At 40.1% G+C, this 26,462-nt stretch overlaps 1 protein-coding gene across 1 annotated transcript; it reads left to right on the forward strand.

Moving 5' to 3' along the window:
- Nucleotides 1-5,818: 5,818 nt before the first annotated feature.
- On the forward strand, nucleotides 5,819-15,962 carry pwwp2b (PWWP domain containing 2B). Its single transcript, XM_012840455.3, has 3 exons — nucleotides 5,819-6,227; nucleotides 9,164-10,829; nucleotides 14,009-15,962. Exons 1-2 carry the CDS (start codon nucleotides 6,091-6,093, stop codon nucleotides 10,827-10,829), a joined length of 1,803 nt encoding a protein of 600 aa, XP_012695909.2. The 5' UTR covers nucleotides 5,819-6,090; the 3' UTR covers nucleotides 14,009-15,962.
- The last annotated feature ends 10,500 nt before the right edge of the window (nucleotides 15,963-26,462 follow it).

Below are 26,462 nucleotides of genomic sequence, written 5' to 3' on the forward strand. Positions count from 1 at the left end.
CAAATACACTTCACCTGCAATGTTGTCACTTTTTAAAACTCTTTATCTATACAGGCGTATTTGTGCCAAGTGTGAGCAAATGCCTACAGAGCCTGAGAATGGATGCTGCAGGGAGATGCCACAGGTAAAATTATTTCTGAATGACATGGTAATTATGCAGTCATCTTGTTTTATATTCCATGATACTTACACTTTCAATATTCAAGGTAACAAGAAGACTACTGCAGCTTCCAAACCAACCAACGTGCATCATCCGGGACTTTTAGCTGTGTGATTGAATGTGTTCTCACTACAGAATGCATTCAACATCTATAGAGCAGACTATGGGCCTTATGTCTAAGGGGAATATAGCAGTAAGTTGTTTTGTTTTTTATGCATATGAGTCATCAGTGATATCTGCAATACAAATATAACTGGGGAAGAAAATACAATAAATTAATCTTCCCTCTGTCTTACTTTGCTTACTGCTCATCTTGCATGTGTCAACTGTTGACATGTTACATACCAAAACTGTTTCTATAGACTTGCTTCAAAGAATGCCACAGCGCTTTTTAAACATAGTTAATAAATGTACTGGCTAGTACATGGGTAATAAATACAAAAAAGACCAATTATAATAAAAACATTGATTACAAAATCACACTTTGTGCCATCAGTAGCCATACTGTTAACAAAGGAAGACTCAATAGATGTGTGTCACCATTTATTCTCTAAATACAATGTAAACTTTGCTCAGACGTTACAGGTATTTGGTGTACAGAAGCTTTGTTAGCTGGTCTTGGGGCTTTCTGGGACGGAGAATCTGGGTGGTCCTGCTCTCCTGCTCCAGATGCTGCTTTGGAGGATCTGTCTGACAGGCCACATGATGTAGCCTAGGACACTGTTCAGATGTTCTTCCTTAACCACAAGAGCAGCAATGTTATTCATGTTTTTTCCTGAATGTAATAAAAGGAAAATACTCCATACTGTAAATAAAATGTCATCTCACTGACCATTATCCTTGCACTGCAATGCATGAAACATGAACTAAAAGCCAATACATCTCTAGCATTTGAAGAAATGTTGTATTCCATTACACCTAATATCAGTTTCACAACACAGAAAAGTAGGTACAATAACATTGGCATACTACCAACCCGGCATTTTTCTCATAAATCATTATGAAATAATCATACAGTGAACAGTATTTTTAACTTGTGCTGTACTATACACAAAACCCTCAAATGCCCCACATTGACAAACTGTTTTGGTAACTGCAGGTGAGTCTAAGCTGCTTATCAAGTCGTTTATGAATGATGCCTTTTTAGTGCGAGAATTCTCTAACCTTAACAACGGGAATCATACATTTTAGCGATACATTATTATCCGTTGGTTATCAACTACTATTATTAGCTATGATACTGTCTTGAGCAATCTACAGCGCTGTGATATGTTGTGCTGTTGGACGTGACAACAGACGCCAAAGAAACCTAGATGTACAATTGATACAATCGTGAATAATTGCTGTGTCTTCTCTCTGCAGCTAAACTCTCCTGAGCAAGCTAGAGTGCTAATAGCTAGCGAGCTGTATAGCTCTTTTCTATGGGCTTTAGCTACAACTCGTTAGCCCATATTGACACTCTTGCTTGCTCAGGAGATTAGTTTTGATAAGACACAGCACTTATTCACGATTGTATCAATTAACCACCACTAAAATGTAGCGCCCCCTAGTGTACAGCTGACTACGCCACCCCTTGATCTCAATTTGTCTGTGCTAAGGCCAGAGCAAGGGGAACTCTGTCTCAATAATCCGTACAGACACAGGTTCTTGGAAAAGTATGAAAATAGTCTTTTTTATTAATACATGGTATTAAAGTGCTGGTTTGGTTGGTCGACAGTAAAATAAATAACAAGGGAATACAGTGGGGAATCGCCAAGCTAACGGCACAGGAGCCAGAGAAGACAATGAGAACCACAACTAGAAGGGTTAGGGTCCCAATCACACGTGATCACTGTCTATAGACACACTGCAACTAAATGTCACTCTGATAAACTTAATTTAAGGACTTAAGACTTCATGCTTCACAGCAACTTCCTGTCACACGTCTAAGCTACACATTAAGTGCAAGAGGGGGAACTAGGGAGATTGCCTTCTCAAAAGGGCCCTGTATGCTACCCTGGCTCCACCACCACCGAGGCTGGCTACACGAGAGGGAGGGGGGACAAAACAAAGGAATAAAGAAACCACTCTAGCCTGTGATGTACAATAACTGCACTCTCACTACATTACTCGTTACAATCAACAGGCTAGAGGAAAAACAAACCAAAATCTAGTTAAACAATAATCACCACCACAATCATACGTGTAGAGAACAGCAACAGCAACACTCCAAATGCTGGTTGCAGTTAAACAGTCTAAAAACATAAACAGACAATTAATACCGGTTGAATCACATTCCATTGGCAATACAATTCATGATCTAGATTTATTCATCACAACAAACAGGATAAAGATGCCACATGACAAAGTGGTCAATATAAAAGGCAGGCCTACTATTAAATCGCTATAAAGCGACCAGGGAAATAGCATCTATGCACATTCCTCCGGGCAAATGAGCTACACCACTACGGCAGAGCATAACTCAGAGACGTACCTGCCGCTCACGTTTACCGGATGCAAGGAACGCTACGTTTATCGCAGGTACCCACGACAGCCACAATACCAGCGGGTGCTGGGTGAAAACAAAATACACATCATATTACAATCTGTCAGTTAAAAACAGTGTACAACAACGGTTATGCTTGCCGTTACATTATCGTACCTTGTCCATGGAAATGATCACGCAAAACACTGGTACACCGCGGTTCAATCAGCGTCTGCTTCCCCATACACACTATTGAAACAAACATTTCTTAGCATGCTAACCCGCAGTGAATCAGAATCAAGGAAAACCGCTTTGACATACCTTCGTAGTTCGAGACAGCCACCCCATCATTGCTTCCTCACACCAGTGCCAGCAGCAGAGTGATAACATTACCGGCATAAGGACCCAGGTGTCTATATATATATACACGCCTACCTCTACGGCATTTAGGTGGCCTACCAGATGCCTACTCCACCCCCCAATTAGTGACGTGATTGGCACTGGGAAGAGAGCGCACAAAGGAGAGAGAGACTAATGGAGCCTAGTCCTAACCTGGTGCCCAGGCTACAAAAATAACACGGTTCATAAATCACTGTTTGAATTAGTCCCCCTACAACATGCTAACATCTTTAACCACCACACTGAATGGGCAAGTAACAGAATTATTTTTAAAAATACTTACATTTCCCTCGCCTGAAGTTCATTCAGGGACATTGCCTTCAAATATGAATTCAATCCATTTCGCTCGTGTCTTCTGAGGCTGGAACGTGATGTAGAGATCTGTGCAGCCCACCACAGCGCATCTTGAGTACTTAGTTTGCTTCATGCTGCTAGCTAGCTAGCTATTCAAAGTATATCTGAGCTTTGCAATAATGGCTTGCGCTCTGGCAAATATGTAATGAGTGTGTGGGGGGGGGGGGCCAAGGCCATGTAGGGAACCTCCCAATGTGTTGTGACAGGCCAACACACGGGAATCTCATTCGCAGACTCAATCATGACGTTTCTGACCTAGAGGAACCATAACAAAGATCGCCAATGGTTTTTTTCCAGCGTTTTTGGGTTGGTAGACACGCCAGATACCCAAATGAACGTGTAGAAGCACTAAAAAAGTGGAATTTTCATAATATGGCACCTTTAAGTTTCAGGTGTTGCGTAGCAACTCATTACTTGCTGACTTCAAATTACAATGAGTCTGTTATGTTAAATGACCGGACTACTTGCGGGATGATATAAAAGATGTGAATTAGAAGCAAAAAACCTGTTGCCAATGACAGCGGTCAATATCTTTTTGCAGCGGTGAATATCAGGAAATATTCACCTGCGAACGTTGGGATGGCCCATTCAAATCAACGGTACTTTTTGGAACATTCTGAAGAGCCGTATAATAATACAGCATAACCACGCTAAGAGGGTTTTTACCAGACCGTTATCTGATACACTGGACAAGATTTTTGAAGGCTTTAGCTTTGCTCTTGACTGACAAGTGTTAACTCACAACAGATAGTTGAAGCAGTGATCATGTTCAGGATGTCTGTGATTGAAATGAAGGATCTCTATGGTATACATAATGTGTCTTACAATGTCCACCTCTCTCTTCATTTAGCACAAAGTGTGAGAGACTGGGGTCCTTTATGGGTCATTCAGCATTCACATTTGAGTCATATAATCACTCCCTCTTCAAAATGAACAAGGGGTCCCTTTGCAAATAGCAAAAACATTTCAGATATAAAGGGCTCTGTCGCTGTGTGCTAAGAAAACACTGGCTAGTGCATCCTCTGAATGCATTGCAGCCTTTGATGATTTGGTCAATCCTACACAAAGTGCTGTAAGGTGTGAGGAGGTAATTGCGCTGGGAGGCACATGTAAAAAGATGAGACTTGAACTACGTGACTACCTGGCTCTCCACAATGTATCAGATCACATACAGAAGGGACTTCTGGTCAGTTATTGTTGGCGTAAGGGATGAGGTTATTCATTCACAGAGAAACTCAAGAGAGAGAAAGAAAAACTCGCATGTAGTAAAACTCATAAATAACAGTACTTTCAATGTTGGTGTATTTGTTGCAGATTTGGGAAAAGGGGACTGCTGCTATGCTATAGGTCCGTATTTGGAGGTGAAAGGACACAATTTCATTGCTGCCTTACCAAATGCACACCATTTTGTTGCTTGGCACCTTACAGCTGTACTGGCCTCAATTATCTATAGAAAGTGCTTATTTATGAATGTGCTAAGCCTGGGTTAATTACGTTTTTACATTTTCTAGTAGTTATGAATTGACAACTTGAAAACTATAACAGAATGTCAATATATTTGAGGTTTATATATGAACCACCTGTATGCATGAAATTATAACTGAATTTATATTGCTTGATTTGGATAAAATAAAAAGTTTGATAAAACAAGGTGATTAAATGCCTTAATGCTAAATCAAAGTGTCATACTGTTATTACAACAAAGACATAAATACATCTACAAATACATACAATTTGTTTACCATTTTTTTTGTTTTTACAAAAAGTGCTCATCATCAATATGTACATGCATTGCATTATATATGTGCAAAACAAATATGTCTGCCACATATTCACCTTTAATATATGTTGTTCCATATATGTGGAAAATAAATAATGGAATCTAGTCTATGTCATCTTATGTAGACTTTTATTCTTCATGTTTGCACATATAACTTAAAATATTTGAGACAAATATTTTAATCTCAAATATATCCATATATGTTATATGTCCCAGTATTTAAATACATATTTATATATATAGATATATGTTCTTATATGGCCATATATCAGATTTTTGTAGGGGGAAGACATTATGTTGATTCAAGGTGCAAATTTCAATGTTGATTTATAAGTATTCTGTTAACCTTTTTACAACCATTAGCAATAAACATTGTTTCAGCGTTTTTTCAACGTTGAAGGAACAGCAGAAATTATTTCAACCACATTTCAACATTGAAGGTCGGTCATCTGCCAGCTGGGATCTCTTATGTACAGTAGTTTTCCAAAGTGGAGAACCCCTTCAGGCAGCATGCTTTTAAAAAAAATTATTGTCACAAGTAGCAACTTGTGTATTACAGGAAAGAATGAGTTTAACAGTCCGAGATAAGACGTAAGAAGGTTTTTTTTTTTTTGCGTGAAATTCCGCTTTTCCCAGCTCCACGTTAAAGCCTTCTATGAAGCGGGAAATATGGGCGGGATTGAACACCAAACGGGCGTGCTGGTGTGTGTTGTGGGCGTGGTTGTGCGTCTAGCTCCGCCTTGTCGTAGGCCGCAGAAAAGAGTATCTGCAGAGTGGCCGTGTTGTAGTAATTGCTTTGGTAAAACGTTGTTATTCTATGGTCTGGCGAAGTCTTGCTTCTAAGGAAGTAAGAATAGGGATTTAAGGGTCACACAACCGGTTTTGCGGCCGGGTTTGAATTGTACCAAACAAAAAAAAAACACCCAGGGAATTATGGCCTTAGCCGAGGAGCTGCGGGCCGGCTCACGGATGCCGGTGACTATTGAGCAGATACTAAACGATACTTTGGTGGTCACGCTTACATGTCAAGAAAGGAGCTACACAGGCATTTTACTTGACTGTACCAAAAAGTAAGTTTTGTCTTCTCCTGCTAGCATGTCAATGTCTCTGTTCACACCTTTAACGTTAAGATATGCAAACCTCACGGCCTAACTCGGCTGACGTTAGCTCCATGTCTAGAAGGCCCGTTGCAAAATAACCTCACATAGCTGGAAGCTAAACTTTGGGTACATTATAAATATTAGCTACGATAACTATTTTCAACAAAGTAACGTTAAATGTGCACGTATAGGTAATGAAATACGCATCACAAGCTATTGTGTGAAATACGTAAAGCAGCATTGGTGGTCCTCATTGGTTAAACGTGAAGGTTTGCTAGACAAAGCCCGAGCTAGCTGGCTAGTTAACGCAATCGTTACCTAGCATATATAAGTAGCAGATTAACATTAGCTGTCTTATCTTTAAATGTCCTTGACTAACAGAATCGAGCTTAATTTAAAACGATGGGCCAGGAACTGAAACACCGACGTAAAACACATGCCGCAGTTCTGGAGATGACCTTCGTAGAACCCTTAAACCGAAGAGATTCATAGCCCATTGTCGGTCAAGCCAAATAGATAGTAAGCATCTGAAAATAACACGAAAAGGGCTGATGCCCTGAGAAATCTTAAATTTAACGATAGTATCATTAGGTTTCGTAATAACGTGAGGATTGTTAAAAGGCCCTGAAGATTGGGCCACTTTTTAGCAAACCATTTCTTCCAATAAGTTGTGTAGGCCTAATAATGGCAGGAAGTTGACACAATGACTGATTCACAGTCTGGTTTTTTTTTTGTAATTTTATTTATTGTATGTATGATTAGTTTTGGTAGGTGACATTAGTATTTCACTAGCCTATTGCAGGAAAGACCAGGCTGTTTTTACTCATAGGTGGAGTAATCATTTAGTCACAATTCAAGACAATCATTAAAGACACAGTTATGGCCTTATAATATTTAATTACAGTCTGCCATTGTTTGTCATCACCTTGCTTTTTGACATTTTGTGCAGCATACGCTAGTATACGTATGATGATCTTGATTCAGCTTTTGAAGGTCTTGTAAAATAAGCATTCCATTTATTGTTAAGAACTTACAATAAATGGCGATAAAGACTTCTATTCATCTGTTTATCCTGAGCTCTTGCACGTGCTGTAAAACTCTTTGGTTGACATATTTGACCTTTAAGCCTTATTTCCCCACAGGCACTGACTAGAGTTCATCACTGTGGGAGTATTGTAGTTAGGTTCAAGGTGAAAAGGGGTTTTCAATGATGAATTAAAAGTGTAACACAATGTAGACTTATGAGTTTTTTCTGTTTATTAGAATCTATCCGCTTTAAGTTTAATATTTTTAGAGCAACCACATTTAAAAAAAAATTACCTATTTACATAGGACACCCTCTAAAATGTCAGTTTATATATAAAAAAAAACACGTGATTCATGTAAAAAGCCACAGTAACTAGAGATTAATTTCTGCAAGTGTAATGCAGTGAACTTTATATTCAGACGTGAAGAAACAACAGCAAGGATAATCTTTTTCTGTGTCACTGAAAGATAACATTGTTCTGATTGTTGATATATTCCTCCGATGATAAAAACATGATTGGATCAGCTTCATGGTGTGCTGTTCAAAAGACACATTTGAATCAAAGATCACCCCTAAGTTCCTGGAGGAGGATTTACAATTTTAATTAAAGGAGCCTAACAGAGGGCGAACAATTTTGGCTAAATCTAGGACCAAAGACAACTTTCGGTTTTGTCCAGATTTACCTGTAAAAAGTATAAAGTAAAAATATAAAGCTATCTAGCTTGCTAACTGATGTATTTTGGTGATCTCTTTGGTGACCCAGTGTTTCCCCTGTATGCATTCAACAGCAGCATACAGACGCTACTGAATTAGTAGTGCTACTGCTGAAATTTACGTTTATTAGTCATGATGAAACGTACCGTTATGTTTCTTAACAAGCTAAAGACATTATAGTTAAAGGATACAGGCCTAATCTACGGGGCAAATAACTAATGCCAGCCAGAAGTTAAGTCAGTGAGTACTGTATGAGACCAGTGGTGTAGTGGGAATCTTTAAACACAGAGATATTAATGTTAAGTTGAATCACACTTCAGTGTCCAAAACTGACAAAACACTGCTTGTACAAGGAAAAGTTATCCACTACACAGTTCAAGACACAATTAACATTTTCTCAGCCATAGTAGCATACCAGTTTAAAAGCTAGTCTAAAAAGCCATTCCCAGACCTAGCATTAGCATCTCCTCTGATTTGTCCATGTGTTTAGTATGAAATGTTTATCTACCATAAATTAATTTTATTTACCTCTTGTTGCAGACCTGAAATAAACACTCAGTTTAGGTTGATGTAAAAAACAATGGACTTTCCAGTTTTGCGTTCCATGTCATATCTTCTATGAAAACATGATTTGGCAGTGCACCATTAATCAGCGTAGGTCGACACCATCGTACAGTTCTTGTTTTTTTTAACTGAACATGACGGAAAAAATCTGAGTGCATAGCACTCAGTACCGAAATGGTGATTTTAAAATAACACTTGGCTGTGTGTATCTGCTATTTACTATTTGTAAAGAAGGCAGCATTTTGGGTAATATATTATAATATACAAACATAATACGCATTGATTGTAATACTATGAATAATAAAGTAAAAAAGCATTGTCTAGTGTTGCAGACAAAGGAATTTTCAGTTTGGGAGAGAAAAATAAAGAGCATGTAATGTCATGAACTGAGATCATCAATATTGTTCACCCCAGAGAGTTAATACTTTAATTATTTAATTATGCAAAATATATCGTGCTGGTGGCCTAGTTATTAGGATTGTGTGTGTGCACGTAAGATCCCTCTCAAATGCTCCATGCCTTCAACTGCCTCAAGTTGTTGTTGCCCACAGTCTCAAGTTAATGTTTTTTAGTTGTTGTACTTGTGTTTGTTTCTTTGTAGATCTGGGCTGTTCTGCTTACCTGGCGTTACAGTGAATTCAGACAATCCTCCTCTGTCAAGACAGGAATTTGAGGTCCCAAACTGTGCTCCAGACTGTAAACTGCCTCCTCTGCTACTACCACAACCAAAGGATGAAAACAGCCTTCCTGAACCAGATGTTCCAGACGCTGCACCGGTTCCAGTGCCTGCTGGCCAGGTCTCATACCCTCCTTATTTTGAAGGAGCCCCTTTCCCTCAGCCCCTTTGGGTTCGTCACAGTTACAGGCAGTGGATACCCCAACCACCTCCTCGGCCAATAAAGCACAAGAAAAGACGAACTAGGGAGCCAGGAAGGCTGACTGTGAGCACAATTCGTTTGAGGCCGCGGCAGGTTCTTTGTGAAAAGTGCAAGAACACATTAAATGGTGGTGAGGACGTAGATGTAACAGAAGCCGAGTCAGCCAGGAAGGAGAATTCCCTGCAGGGCAGCATTGCTAAGGAATCTCCCTTAAAGGCATTGAAAAAAGAAGATGGAGTCTCCTTTAGAGAGACTAAAAGGAAAGGGGACATGCCCAGTTATGATGGCAAACGGTTCAGAAAGGACAAAAAAGAAGTTGAAAAATTCTCTGCTTCAGATATGGTCCCCCATAGTCCTGTGATCAAGATCTCATACAGCACTCCTCAAGGTAAAGGTGAGGTCATGAAAATCCCTTCCAGAGAACATGGTTCTGTCAAGCCATTCTGCCCAAAGCAGCTATTACAAAATGGACTCATGACTCATGGGCATCATGATCACAACCAGGTGACTACAAAGAACATGCACACCATGGATCCAACCCTAACAGGCTTAACAGTATCCATTCCTAAACTAAAGTTTCCAAGACCTCAAGAGCCAGGCCAAGATATATCTTCACCAAAGATTCACTTGAGTTCACATTGTGTTGGTGAAGAACAAGAATATGATTCTATGTATGAAGCAAAGCTGGTGACTGATGACCACAAGTGTAGTACAAAAGGTACTGGTCCTGAGCATTCACAGTTGGATAATTCAGGAGAGAAGAGCTCACTGGAGCTATGGTCAGACAGCTCGTATGAAGAAGCAGGGCGGCATGGTGACCTCACCCTGCTAATCAACTTCCATAAGAGAAAGGCTGACTCCTCAGGTCTGTCAGTCTGTAGCAGTGACAGCCTGGATGAGTCTAAATCATTCAGCTCAGATGGTACATCACCAGAGTTGTGTGACCTGGCTCCTGGGGATGATGTTGCTGTCTCCTCCACCTCACATGGAGAGAGTAAAACCGTGCCACCCCTCACTGTCCGTCTGCACACACGTAGCATGTCCAAGTTTATGACTGAGGAAGGTCATGCGGTGACTGTTGGTGATGTGGTTTGGGGGAAAATCCATGGGTTCCCCTGGTGGCCAGCAAGAGTACTAAGCATTAGTGGTAATTGTAAAGAGACAGCAAAATGTGAGACTGCTTGGCCCGAAGCAAAGGTGTCCTGGTTTGGCTCACCAACCACCTCTCTGTTGTCTGTCGCCAAACTTTCCCCCTTTTGTGAATTTTTCCAAACACGTTTCAATCGCAAGAAGAAAGGGATGTATCGCAGAGCCATTGTGGAAGCTGCAAAGGCCACTGGCCACGTGAGTCCTGAGATCACCGCTCTCATCTCTCACTGTGAGACATAGGTGAGTCATTTGCTGTGTTGTACCTATTACTAATTATTTGAACCCAGTGATTTTTCTTTTGTGCTACTTGGTTTTATCACTTCCATTATTTTGCATAATTTAAAAATGATTTTACTACATTTTAGATAAACTGATTTATTTGTACCATACAATGCCAAAATGACCACCTTCAGTTTGACATGAACTGTTTTGCTTGGCACTTGGATCATGACTTCAGAGTTGTGTGTTTGTGTTGTTGCAGTGTTATGCAGTTCACTGAAATATAATTTGTTGTATTCTCTTTAGCCTACAACATTTTAGTAAACTATAAAAACATCCTTCTTCTTGGTGCATAGGTTAATTTTGGCAAATTTCAAAGTCAAATTTTCACATTTTACCACCAATGAATACACAGTTCCTAAGATATAGTTCTTGCTTTTTTCCATTTTGTATAACTTAAATAGTATTAAATTGACATAAGGTATCAATGGAAAGGAGAAATAAATCAAAATCTGCCATTTTACTTTTAGAGCTATGTTTTGACCCTCAAAATTGACCTTGTGGGACATGGGACCTCGAGATGACCTTTATTGGAATTAATGGCTGGCATATTGGCAACATATCACATTTGGAGGGGTAATGTTTCTTCACACTTCAAATTGCAGACAAAACCGAACCAAAAAAAAGGTTTTTGAGGGTCAATAAACGTAATGCTAAGCAAAAATCTTTTTAGGTATGTTTTTATAGGCAACTACTTTTGGTATCATATTCAAATACATTTTGATGCTACAGTGGTGCTAAAAAGTTTGTGAACCCTTTAGAATCTTCTGTATATCTGCATAAATGTGATCTAAAATGGTATCATATCTTAATCTAAGTCCTAAAACTTGATAAAGTGAACTCCGTTCAACAAAAAAGATAGAAAACATTCTTCTTTTATAATCCATGCAAAACGATTCAACATTAAATGCCTTGTTGGGGAAAACGTATGTGAACCCTTGCTTTCAATACCTGGTGTGACCTCATTGAGTAGCAATACCCTCAACCAAACGTTTTCTGTAACTGTTAATCAGGCCCATAACACTGGGCCCATTCCTCCTTACAAAACTGCTTCAACTCATGGATGTTGGTGGGCTTCCGTGCATGAACTGATCTCTTCAGGTCTTTCCACAACATTTCTATAGGATTAAGATCTGGACTTTGACTTGGCCATTCCAAAACATTACATTTCTTCTTCTTTAACCATTCTTTGGTAGACTTACTTGTGTGTTTAGGGTCGTTGTCTTGCAGCAGGACCCATCTTCTGTTGAGCTTCAGTTCACAAACGGATACCCTGACATTCTCCTTTAGTATTTGCGGGTACAATCCAGAATTCATAGTTCCGTCAATGATGGCAAGCCGCCCTGGTCCTGAGGCAGCAAAGCGGCACCTGCCACTGTGCTGTTTTTTTTTGTGACCTCCTGGAATATTATACGTCTTGCTCTTGGAGTGATTTTTGCTAGACAACCACTCCTGGGGAGAGTAGCAATGGTACTGAATTTCCTCCATTTGTAGACTATCTGCCTGACAGTGGATTGGTGGAGCCCAAACTGTTTAGAAATGGTTTTGTAACCTTTTCCAGCCTGGTGAGCGTCAACTTGTTTTCTGAGCTCCCTGGGAATTTCCTTTGATCGAGCCATGGCACACTTCCACAAAGCTGTGCGGTGAAGACCCAGATTTATGGTTTTTCAATAGGCAGGGACCACTTAACCCTCTATACCCCAATATAATTCTAGAACACTGCAGCAAATTACTGCGAAAACCAGATAATTCCTTTATTTTTTTTATCCTGTAAACAAACAGTTACAGTTAGAAAACAAAAGAAAAATTACAATTACAAGTTTGTTTTGTTTGAAAAGGCATAAATTGTTTGTTAATATGATATCAAATATGTATTAGTGACATCTACCAATATTAAAATACATAGTGGCGGCTGCTATGGTGATTAGAGGGTTAACTCACACCTGACTGTCATCCCATTGTTTGAAACACCTGATTTCAATTACCCCTTCAAATGAATTGATTATCGTTGGGGTTCACTTACTTTTTCCAACAAAGCATTTAATGTTAGATCGCTTTGCTCAATAAATAAATTATAAAATAATTAGTTTGTGGTTTTTTTAGTTGAACTGGGTCCACTTTAGTTTTAGGACGTAGATGAAGATGTGATCACATTTTGGGTCAAATTTATGCAGATATACAGAAAATACTAAAGGGTTCACAAACTTTTTAGCACCACTGTATACGGTCATGTGAAGGACAGGTCATCAGACCCGTAGTTTCCACTAGCCTTTCAGGCTATGCATTATGTAGGTCTGTGATACGTGACGGAATACCTCAATGACGTAGCTTAAAAAAGGCTTAACCGCACAACAACTATTTTGCTAAAAGACAGCACTTACCAAATTATGAGGCATTTTTCATTGACAGCTGTGGTGTTGGCAAGTTGTGCACAAATCAGTCTCATAAATATCAGTTTCACATCACATCTGTCTTTTAAAATATATGAAACTATCAATTTGCAATTCTGATTAGTAATTAAATAATAATGACTACAACCAAAATGACATCACTAGTTGGTAAAGGTTGAAGGTCTTAGGAGTTTTGAGTAGAACAGGTTTGCAGCGTTCACTCTTCAGCAACATCAAATAGACAGCATATACAATCAAAAGCGTTTATTTAGAAAATGATCAGAAGTAAAACACACAATATGTAATCTAACTACTTGTATGTAATTAATGAACTAAAGGTGTGTGTGTGTGTTTTCGGGCGTGTTTGCTGGTGTGTGTGTCTGTTTTCGAGCGTGTTTGCTCGACTGTGAGCTGTCGGGTGCACGCCAGAAAGAGTGTGTGTGTTCCTTTGTTCGGTCTCTGTACTTCTGCGTGCATGTGTGTGCACTGTCGTGAAAATACATGTGAGGTGGACAAAGAACGAGACAGCGCGAGAAGCTAGTAAGCTAGCAGACTTTCCATTGCAACTGCTTGCACTAAGCTTGTTTACGCTCGGTTAGCAGTGCGTTCTTGGCTAAAGACAAATCTTCATACCATGAAACATTATGATGTTACATCCATATTGGTTTCTTGTTGGGAAATGCTGATTTTTCATTTTAATAATTTGTCTCTTACTTGTTCTTTTGCAATCTCTGGATTTATTTTCTCTAGGTTTACAAGATTTCTGAAGGCCACGTACAGAGGTATCGGTTCTCTCAATGAGTAGTCATCAAGCAAAAAGTGCTACAGTGATTTCCGCAAATACAATAGGACACTCAAGTGGCTGGAAATCAAAGGTTGCCAAATTGTGGAACTAATACTGGGTTTGGGAGCAAAAGGCCAATTTCAAGGTTTTCTGAAGGGCAAAGACGGTATTTCTTTTTTAAGGATTTACCATGTTTTATTTGTACATGTGACAAGACGGTATGAAACTGAATGTATTTATTATCAGCAAAAAACTTTACAATCCAGTAAGATATCTACATTGCTGCTTATTTTTCTTACGGGAGGGTGATGCTAATGTCTGATCCTTTTCTGACCCTTAGGTCATCTCTGGGTTTCAGTCTAAAACGTGTTCCTAGTCCTACTGTTTTCTTTTAAGGTATAAAAAATGTGAAATTAAAGGGGCATACAAGTTTGTAGAACATTAAGCTTTTTATCCATATCTTTGCAACCACACCGTTATGCATATGATGCAGTGGTAGAGTGGCCTGAGACATGGTGATATTTTCCCTGTCTTATTGATTCATGTGATTTGCAGCTACTTAGAACACCAACTATTCAATCAATAAAAATACACTGCATGAGTTTTTGTCAGTTTGCATCTGTATGAGTTACACAAACCGGTAAACTTATTTCAGTTACAAAGGCCTTTCCCACATTCTTCTTGACTTAAGACCGGTGACTTGTGAAGCAGGTAACTAATAACCAAAATGTCCATACAAGAGTATCTCTTCACAGGACAGTGGGCTAGAAGGATGGAAGCATATTTAACAGGTTTTAACATGTACATTCGCCTAAACAGTTCAGAAATTACAGTGATGCTAAACTAAACAAAAAATAATGCTAATTCTTTGTTTAAACTTTTACATATTGGTTAGGGATCTAAAGGCAGCTAACTAATTGCAAAACACGCAGAAGTCAATGCAGTGAAATGAAAATGGCTAATTCTCAAAACTTGTACTAGGAGCCACAGGCAAGCATTATAGGATTGATGTGGTCTTATCTCTATTTATCAGACATGAAGCTTTATATTCAACAAACATCTGTGTGCCTTTAAACAAATGTAGTCTTCATCTTTTATCCTCATGTATACTTTTCAACAGTGCTGTGGTTCATAGTACATTTCTTCTACTGTTGTGATATATCACTGTCACCTGTAAGAAATTTAGTTTGTTCCTTTTTAGTATTTTGTCTGTGAAATGACCTTAGAAATATGTATTCTTGGTATATGGACTTCATCTGTACTTGCTTTAATAATTTAACGTTGTGTAAAAAAAGCACTTTATCTGTACCTTTGTGGCCTGTCATTACAACCACTCCCTCCCCCCCTCCTCCCATAACCTTGGGAAAGATCATGACTTGTGGATGGTAGACTAAAAGGTTTTCAAGGGATGACTACATGCACTGTGTCCTTGTAATGGTGTGTTTTTCATTGTACATCACCACCATGCCAAGTTTCCTGAAGAGGAATGTATACCATATTTTGATCCTATGCATAAGACTTTGCAGACACTAAAAATTCCTCAAAGGATACTGTGAATTTAACTGATGTTGTAGGGATTGATGCTGTAGACTATTCATTTATCTGATAATTATCAGGAAGTGTGAAAATTGCTTGAGTGGGCGGGAGTTTCAAAACCGCACTAGTAGAAAGGAATGGAAGGGAATGCATTGAGTCTCAGTGCAAACATTCTGATGATTGCCACTACATTTACAGTTTTACAAATTTTTGTTTTTGGAATATGCCTCTCTTTAGCTGTCTATTTGAATGGAGGAGTTGGTTTTGACATGTGAGCCAAACACTATGGTGGTCCACCTCTTGATGCAATTTGTATGTGTTTTTTGTTTTTTTACACATGTACAGAAAGAAAATAAAAAGCTATTCTTGTGCACAATGTGCTGATATTTTGTACACTATTATTTGTCAAATTCTAAAGGAGAACTATGTACATTATACACTGCCCTACTCTGTCATGGCTTTGCTTTTAATGTTATGTATGACAATTTTAATGCCACCTTTGTTAGAACAATTAAATAGGCAAAGGCCTAATTGCATTCTACTTATTCTTGCCACCTTCGTTCAAATTTTGCATATCCATCTAATAATCGAGAAATTGGTTTTGCATTATTATGACTGACCATAGTTTGTCACTTCAATATTAATGGTGTGATTATTTAGAAATACTGAAAAGACAATAAGGCAAAGATTATGAAGAGTACATAGCGTTACTCAAGCTATATCTTTTTACAAAACTCCTGTAAGTTAAAACTGAACTCGGTGCTTTGCAGGGTAACTTTTATTTAGCCGTGGCCTGAAGAAGGACAGCCGAAAAAGAGCTAGCACGCAACAGTGACAATACTTACATTATATTTAATATAGGCATTTTCACTTTAAGGACTTACTATTTCTGCTTATAGGAAGGTAACATTAACATTTTATGATTACTAAAAGTTTGCAGATGGTGATACCATCAAACTGTGGTCTTTATCAATGATAACCAGAAAGTAAATTATAGCAGTAGCTTAGCGCATCAAAAATAATATTTATAAATAGACTTAAATACCGTCTGGGTGTAAACAGGGCTGTAGTGGAGGGTAAACGCACGTAAACGCCGTTTACGCACCTCTAAATATCGTTTACGCACCTGTAAGTGGCGTTTACGCACCTCAAAGTTCCCTGGTCCTTGTATTCTGCCGTTGAAATAAATTTGGTGTCATTTTAAAACACCTGAATTTCAAATTGTTGAACATATAAACGCTGTAGCCTGAATCATTTTCATCTGCGCTGTATTATGGTCTGTGACCATCCAATCGGTGGCTTGGCTGCGGCGGCGACACCAATCAGGATCTAGGAAGTATGTAAACACATACACGTTGTGGATTAGCCTGCCTGCCTACCTGTTTGGAATGGATTAATTAGCCATGGATATCAGGCGATTTTTGAAGAGACCATCAGTGCTCCCACTACCACAGATGCCCGCAAAAGGCCTCAAGTAGGCCTACAAAATAAGACTGCAGAAGATCAATTAACGTTTTTAAACGTTGTTTTGGTTCGAACAACATCGCATTAAGACAGGGACAAACTCTATTAATAACGTGCTTGCAAATACGATGATGCAGGTAACAAGCCAGCCTTCCCGGTGCCATCTAAATAGGCCTAATAAAACGTCAATTATTTCAGCAATTGAAGATGCATGAGTAATTATCCTCACGCTGTAGATTAGGCTAATTCATTGAAAATTGTAGACAGGTTGTTTGCAAACCAGTTAGACATAGCTAAGTGAAATGTTTTAGCTTAGCTATAGAAACTTCAATTCTCGCGGTCAAGGTCAAATATAAGTGTAGCAGAAAAGAAACAGCCGAACAAGCATAGATCGGTGAGGCAAAGGTACTGTTTTTTTTAATGTCAGATCAGCAATACTAAGTAGGTTCTACGCATGCGCTCAACCCAGTTTGTGAGGGAGGCACAGTCTCCCCTGCCCGTACGTCTTACTATAGCAATTGTGTTGTTGGGTTGTGTTGACATTGGATGTTTCTCCAATGTTTAAAGAAGAGGGGAAGTGTTTAATTGCAGCATTATTTCTTTTTATATTATACTTTTCAGCTGTAACACCCAGGGCCTGTTTCTAGAGGCCTTACATTTTTTTAGGTCCTATAGAGGTCTCCCCCTCCACCCCCTTCATTGTTGTGAGGCCTACACATACTTTTCTTTACTGTTTTCTTGAAATTGAATAAACTACAAACACATTTATTCACTGTCATTTATTTAATATGACTTTAACTGATAACATAATGGAATATAGCCAGGACAGCCTTACAGAGTCGCGACGCTTTGAGTTGCGTTGCTTCGCGTCGAGGTCTGTCTGATCACAAAATTCATAGTTTACCCACCTCTAATTTTACCACTACAGCCCTGGGTGTAAATAGTTGTAATTATCATTGAAACTAAAGTGGAGGCCATGCTGAGGTTCCTTCTCTTGCAGTTCAGTTCAATTTTATTTATACAGCGCCAATAAGTACATATGTATTAATAAGTAATAGCGATGAGAAACAATCAAAGCCATCACCTTGCAGGCAAAGGTTAGTATCAGACACAAAAAAATATTTTTCATGCTTATCTCAGTGTCTGCGTAGTTATCCAAATTCAGTATCCGTAATGCCATGGCATGCCAACCTGGTATCGCCTCTTTTAATGTCATAGTCAATAATGATTAATCTATAGATTTGTGCTGAACAAGAGCATGTATTAAAAACAAAAAACTTGCTCAACAGCACAAAATATAAACCAGTGCATTTCTAATACAAAATTCGTCTCGCACTGTTTTCAATTACCCACAAGGCCATCTGTCAAAATTAGAGCTTTCATTACCTAAACAAAAACAAGACATGGAGGGTACAAATTTCAATTAGATATAAATTAATAACAAAGTATGCCTTCATGGCGAAACTCCAGTTGAACTTGATGCTTTGTGTGGGATAAAGTCTGGTCCTGTTCGTTTGTCCGTCATCATGTCACTGCGACATCGCTAACTGTCTGGTAAGTTGCAAAATAGCTCACTCACATTTTGATAAAAGCCACCTATATATATTCAATTCTTTTTATTGGATTTCACATAAATGTATACAATGACACAATAATAACTGACAATTTTACATTAAAGCTGATCATGTGATAATTCATACCGATGAAATTAACATACAAATCTACAAAATCAACTCTAATAAAATATACAAAATAAAATGTAATAAAATAAATAAATTAAATAATAAAACCAGACAAGACATCAAGCAGGTAGGGGGAGGGGGAGGGGGAGGGGGGGGGGGGTAAGGCTTCAACTGTCCGAAGAGCAGTTATTGAAGTAGTTTAAAAATGGCTGCCAAACCTTGTGGTATTTTCTACAAGAGCCTCCAATGCGGAACCTCAGCTCCTCTAGTTTAAGGTGTGCCATAACATCCTTTACCCACTGGCCATGTGAAGGTGGGAGTCTGTCCTTCCACTTGAGGAGGATGCATCTACGGGCTAAGAGAAATGCAAAGGCAATGGCCTGTGATTGACTATTTGAAATTGGTATATCCTCTGGCATAACACTGAAGATGGCAGTCAACGGGTTTGGGGTAATGGCATGGCCACACATTTGAGAAACTGTATCAAAGACTGAGGACCAGAAGGGGGCTATTGATCGGCATGAGAAAAACATATGGGATAAAGTGGCAGGGGCACTGAGACATCCTCTGACAGGTGGGGTCTGTGTCGGGATACATTTTGGCCAGTTTGCTTCTGCAGAGATGCAGACGATGTAGGACTTTAAATTGAAGTAGTCCATGTCTCACACAGAGAGAAGATTTATGCACCCTCTCAATGGCTTCCTGCCACATGTTATCTGAGATGACTAACTGTAATTCTTCCTCCCATGTACTTTTAACATGACTGAGAGAGGGGCTAGAAATACCTTGAATTGTGTTGTATAATTTGGAGACACACCCTGGCTGAAAGGGATCAAGGGAGATGCAATCGTGTTCAGGGCTGCTGAGTGGAGCTGATGGGAAGGATGGGAAATGTTTCTTTGCAAAATCTCGGACTTGTAAATATCTAAAAAAGTGTGACCGTGGTATGTCATGTTCCTTAACCAGGGAGTCAAAAGATGTAAAAATCGTTTTGTGGTACAGGTCAGCGATGCTTTTCAGGCCTTTCCGGGACCAGAGATGAAACGCAGAATCAAGAAGGGCAGGTTTGAAATGAGGGTTGCGAACTATAGGGATGAATGGAACTGTGTGTTTGAACCCAAAATGAGTCCTAAATTGTGACCATATACGAAGGGAACCACTAACAATGGGGTTGTTGGGGTGGCATCTCCTACTGAGTGGCAAAGGAGAGCAGAGCAGTGAAGCAGGATCAACTTGCCCACACGCCTGTCGCTCCATGTGGCACCAGTCAGGCCCAACTCCATCTCTAAAAGATGACATCCAGAATGCCACTTTATGAACATTAGCAGCCCAGTAGTAATGCAGGAAATTAGGTAATGCAAGACCTCCATCCGACTTGGACTTCTCCAAAAATGACCTGCGGATACGTGGGATTTTCTTACTCCAGATAAATGTAGAAATATGCTTATCCAGTTCTTTAAAGACGGACTTGGGGATAAAAGTAGGGACCGTATTGAAGTAATAAAGTAGTCTTGGCATAATGACCATTTTCACTGAATTAACTCTACCTGCCAATGATAAGGGTAGAGACTCCCAGCGCATGAGATCCTCTTTTGCCTTAGTAAGGGCTGGTTTCAGATTCGTATTAAACAATTCCGCATATTCTCTTGTCACACACACACCAAGATATGTAAAAGAGTCAGTCGCCACATTGAACGGCAGTTGTGTGAGAGGGAGTTTGGAGGCACTTGCATTGACTGGGAAAAGAATACTTTTAGTTAAATTAATTTTATAACCTGACACCATGCCAAAAGAATGTATGATGTTCAGAGCAACAGGTACCGAATGGAGAGGATTAGAACAGTACAAGAGCAGATCGTCGGCATACAGAGACAGTTTGTGCGTAACCCCTCCTCGCTCAATGCCAATAAAGTCATCCCGCTCCCGGAGAGCCACCGCCAGTGGCTCAATTGCTACGTCAAACAAAAGGGGCGATAGAGGGCACCCTTGTCTTGTACCTCTCTGTAGGGGGAAATACTTTGAAATAATTCCGTTTGTACGAACTGCAGCTAGTGGTGCAGAGTATAAGACTTTTATCCAGGAGACAAAGCCAGAGCTGATACCAAATTTACGAAGTGTTGTAAATAGGTAATCAAACTCAATACGGTCAAATGCTTTATGAGCATCAAGGGAAACAACAACCTCTGGGGTGGGCGCTGAATTTGAGTAAATTATATTATAAAGGCGGTGGAGATTTCCAAAGGACTGCCTTTTCTTTATAAAACCTGTTTGATCAGGGTGGATGATTTTGTGTAAGACAGTCTCTAATCGTCGAGCTAGGACTTTAGCAAGAATTTTGTTGTCACAACAAACCAGACTTACTGGCCTGTATGAGTCACATAGTTTAGGATCTTTGCCTTTCTTTAAGAGGACTGATATAACTGCCTGCGACATGGTGGGGGGTAATGAACCTAACTGTAGCGCCTCTGCATAGACTTTGCACAGCAAAGGTGAAAGTTGTACAGAGAATTTTTTATAAAATTCTATTGAAAAGCCGTCCGGGCCAGGGGCCCTGCCACTGTTCATCAGTGTGATTGCCTGAATAATTTCAATCTCAGATATGTTACCATCGAGGGATGAGGCATCCTCTGAGCTAAGTGCCGGAAGCTGGAGAGACTGAAAAAAATCTGTGGAACCGGAGCTAGTAGGTGTGTCTGAAGAGTATAGGTTTTCGTAAAAAATCCTAAATTGGTTGTTAATAGCCATCTGATCGGAAGTGGAGTTCCCAGTAGATGTGGTGATTTCTGTTATTAGGCCATCTACTGTGGACTGTCTCAGCTGGTGGCAGAGTAATTTACTGGCTCGTTCGCCTTGCTCATAGTGGGTCATCCGTGACCTCAAATAGAGACCCTGAATGTGGGCAGATGCCAAAGAGTCAAATTCTGTCTGCAGTGCAATGCGTTCCTTATACAGGTCAGCAGATGATGCTTCTGCATGTCTTTGATCAATATCTTTAATAAAATGCACTAGGTCATTCATGCGTTTTGTCCTAACCCTGTTAGTACTAGCAGTGTAAGATATAATTAGGCCACGGAGGTATGCTTTTAAAGCCTCCCATACAGTCCCTATGCTCGTCCCAGACTCCATGTTTATTTCCAGAAAAACATCAATATTCACAGACAAATTTTATAAAATCTTCATCCGATAAAAGGCCTGTGTTAAGCCGCCATGCTCGGTGCGGGGGTACAAATTCAGGAAAGCAAAGTTGCATTACCACTGGGCTGTGGTCTGAAATGACTATGCTCTCATATTCAATAGAGTTAAGAATAGGAAGCAGTTTTTTGTCTAGGAGGAAATAATCTATTCTAGAGTATGACTGGTGAGCAGGGGAAAAAAAAGAAAAGGTTTTTGCTGTTGGATTTTTAAATCGCCACGGATCCACAACCCCATAGCTATCAATGAAGGAATTATTAACTTTACCAGAATTCGATAACGGTTTTAAGTTGACAGATGAGCGGTCGAGGGAGCTATGGATAACACAGTTCCAGTCCCCAGATAAGATTAACTGATGAGAGTTTAATACCCCGTTTACACGATGGGAAAACGCATATATTTTCATGCGTTTTGGCCTTTCTTTTACACGAAAACGGAGGTTTTATCACAGAAAACGATAATTTCTAAAAACTCCGGCCAAAGTGGAGATTTCTGAAAACTCCGTTTTTGTGTTTGCGTGTGAACTAGGTCAAACGGAGTTTTAGGTTCTTAAACGTCACAGTATGCGACTAAAAATGCATCACATCATGTGAGCGTCCTATTGTTTACAGTTAGTTTGCTGTTAAGGTAGTGCTCATTTATACGTTAATGCAAATGCCTGTTTGTATTTACAAACACAACTACTTTTCTATATGGAGGAGCAGAGCCGAAGAACTGCACGGAGGTCAGCAGTCTTTCTACTGCTTTCACTCCCAAGACGTAGGTTGCATTGCCTGCCAACGTCGCCACCGACGGTTTTGGATCCGACCAGGGCGAACTGCTGTCTGGTGGGAAAACTTCGAGAAAGAAGTCGTCCTCCCGGACGAATGTCGCGCTCATCACTACTGTCTCTTTCGGAGTTACTGCATCCCTCCATAGAAGGGCGTATTTATGCGGGCTCATGTAAACAGAAACTTTTTTGAAAACGAAGGGGCAGAAATATTCGTTTTTGTAAATACCCGGCTATGTGTAAATGTGGTCTAAGTCTGGTAGTACTGAAAAGAAATGCTTAAAAAAGTCAGCATTGTCCCAGTTGGGGGCATAAACACAAGCCAGCACAACTGGTGTATTGTACAAGCGACCCTGAACAATGACATATCTCCCATTCTTATCAGTTATAATGTTAGACTGGACAAACTGTACCTGTCTGCGGATCAATATTGCGGCCCCTCTACATTTAGCCTGAAATTTAGAATGAAAAATTTGAGAAAAACCATCTCGCTGAAGTCTAGTATGATCTTTCTGGCAGAGGTGTGTCTCTGGCAAATATACAATGTCAGCCTTTAGTTTTTTTAAGTGAGCGAACACTTTACTGCGTTTGACTGGGTGGTTAAGGACCCTGACATTCCAGCTTACAAGGGTTGTTGCAGCACTTCTAAACTGGTATGGCTTTGTCATGGTAGATGATGGCACACAATATGCCTTACTGGGGCAAGAGAGCTGAAGTAGGAGGAGGAGGAGGGGGGAGCAAAACTTAAAATAAAAACACTAACATGACACACAATATAACAACTAAAATCAGAAAACAGTGTAGATTTAGGATTCAGTATGATAATCTGAAACATACGTCCAGAACCCAAACTGACATAACCCAAATCCTGCCGGTCTCTCCCCCGTGGAGAGACTGCATCTAACTCCACGGAACACTCGTATCCCAAAGACAGCTTACCTAGCGAGGCTGAGCTGCACCAGAATCGTATTAAACTTTATCTTAATAGAACATGTATATTAGCTATATTATTCAGAATTGCAATGTTAATGATTACTAAATATCTTCACTACTATAAAATGATGAAATAACAAGAGAACGTCAGATAAACAGTGCCCACTGCCAGGCGTAACATCAGGAACGTGATGTGAGGAATAATAATTTTATTTATTTTTATTATTTTTTTTAAACCGTCACGTTTACTGCTAGTAGCTAGCTAGCCTTATTGGCTACGCTAAATAGGCGGGAGCTAACGTCATCAACAACGCAGGCTAACAATATTCCTCTAATATCAATCGTTGGCGATATAAGATTACACTACGTACATAAACACAGTACAATAACATGTCAGATAAAACAGAGAATAAACTAATTAGTCCATGCATCTTGACAAGATGATGGACGCTTGGAAATACAGCTAGCTTAGGGCAAGCTGCAACAGCATACAGCTACCCAGCTAGCCAACCAGCCCAGAACGCATTACCTTAGCAGCTAGTCAAACTGCGCAGCACTAGCACCCGGGAGAGTCAGAGCAAAGTCCTTCGCCTTGATCGGATCTGTGAAGCTGTGGCGCTGGCCGTTAGACTTGGTGGTGATTAGCAACACTGCTGGGTACCTCAGCCTGTACTCCACACCGTCACAATCCCTGAGGATCTTTTTGACATCTCTGAAAGTAGCACGTTGCTTTACCACAGCCTGTGTGTAGTCCGGGTGTATACCGATTTTATCACCGTCTGGTGTTGTCAGTCCTTTAGCCTTGGCTGCTTTACGTAGGATCGCCTCCTTTTCCTGAAAGTAGTGGCACTTAATCACAAAAGCACGGGGTGGTTCCTCATCTCCTGGGCGTTCGCGTAGGGTCCGGTGTGACCTGTCCAGTGTTGGCGGGCTGTCCAGCCCCAGCGTGACCTTCAGCAACCCTGCAATAAAAGCTACAGGTGCTTTCTTCGCCTCCCGTCCCTCTTTCACTCCAGTGATACGGAGATTGCACCTCCTTGATCTGGCCTCAAGATCCTCATTTTTATCCGACACTACTTTAACGTGCCTTGTCAGCTGCTTAACTTGCTCTCCCAATTCAGCGATTATATCTGAGTGGCCATTGCACGCTGACTGCAGGCTCTCCACCGTGCCCTCGAGCGACCTAGTCCTGCTGCTAACATGCTCAATGCTACTCATCAGCTCCTCTCTCAGCTGGGAGATTTGCTGTTTCAGTTCCAAGGACTGCGTCTTGGCATTGTCGTCCATTCTTTTCAGCAGGTCGTCCCTTAGGCATCGGATCGCATCTAGAATGGTATCAGATGATTCGCCTCTGGTCTCCTGGTCTTGAGCCTTGTTAGCATTAGCGCTGGATTTAGCCTTAGCAGTGGCATTAGCAGTGGCGCGTTTTTGTTGAGTTGCCATGTTCAGATGGAAAAACTAAGATATCGGGCGCAAAAATGTAGTCGTAGTGCTTCCAAAATACGCAGAATTATTTAAAGTGAGAATATCAAAAATGTACAGTTCAAAATATAGCTATTATATACAAAATGAACGATTCTGATGAGGAGCTCAAAGGAATGTGACCTCACTCTGCACCGCTCATACCGGAAGCCGATAAAAGCCACCTAACATAGTTACGAGCAACTAGTTAACAGTAACTATTTGTGTCTAACCAACGTGAATCAATGAATATTTGGTATTGTAGCTTATTCCTGACGGGCACAGCCATTTAGGTGGAAAGGCTTTTGCACTGGATGTATGTGAAATAGGCTGAATTATTTTGGAAACTCATTTGGTAGCCCCCCCCCAGCTTGCCATTTTTGCTAGCCAGTTGATGTGCTACAGTAGCCTGACGATGTCATACTCATAATTCTAGTCAGAATATGAGTCTGATATCGCTCCATTGGGCTATGATTATGGGGCGTGTTTCAACCGAACCAGGAGAAAAAATGCCTCTTCGCTCAATTGGTTACCTACAACCAATCAGAACAACGTAGTATGTGACCAGGGGCAGCTGATACATTACACTTTTACCGGATCCCGTAGGAAGGAAGGCAAAAACATCTTTTCGATTGACAAATGCCTTAATCGCGTTTCTCTGTTCCTCTTTCAAAATGAATGCACTGTCAATGTCTAAATGGACTCGAATCTATACATTTCAGCTCTCCAGCGGCAGCCATGTTTGTTGAAAACAAATTCAACTCGTGTGTTGGTGACGTGGTTGGTTACGTTACTGTTGATCATCTGTCCATCATCGTATAAAGCCCGCCTTAACAATTTGATTGGTACGGCCGATATCGAGCCGCAGATAATTTCTCCTCAATGGAGTAATGCCAGACCGAACTTCCCAACCAAAAAATGTGTGGGCGGGGCTAAGTTCGGTCTGGTATCCAGGCTAGTGCTACAGTGCAAATCCAGCGGATCTGGAAGGCTAGTGCCTTACTACCAAATGTCAAATCTGAATTGTTGTGAGGTATTGTAAAGATGTGCCATTGTAAGTAAGTTACTCTGTTATATGTGATTGCAGTAGACCTTTGATCTTCAACCGGGGGTCTGCGGAGGTACTGCAGGGGGTCCGCCAAATAATTTCATCTGAAGCATTTTTTCCCTCTTCCAAAAATTAAAAACGTCCAATAGGCTGTTAGCTAAATTAATGTAATAAATGGTTTCTGGTGTTCTTCCTACCCAGTGCTCATATCATTGGAATAAACAGTACTTTGATTTTTTTTAAACTTTTTTTGCAAGAGAAGAGTTTTTCAGGGTTGGATATTGTTTGAAGGCCGACTTTTTCCTTTTGGACCCTCTTTTTTTTCAATCTCAATC

This window comes from Clupea harengus, chromosome 13, assembly GCF_900700415.2.
Source record: "Clupea harengus chromosome 13, Ch_v2.0.2, whole genome shotgun sequence".
Classification (NCBI taxonomy): Eukaryota; Metazoa; Chordata; class Actinopteri; order Clupeiformes; family Clupeidae; genus Clupea; species Clupea harengus.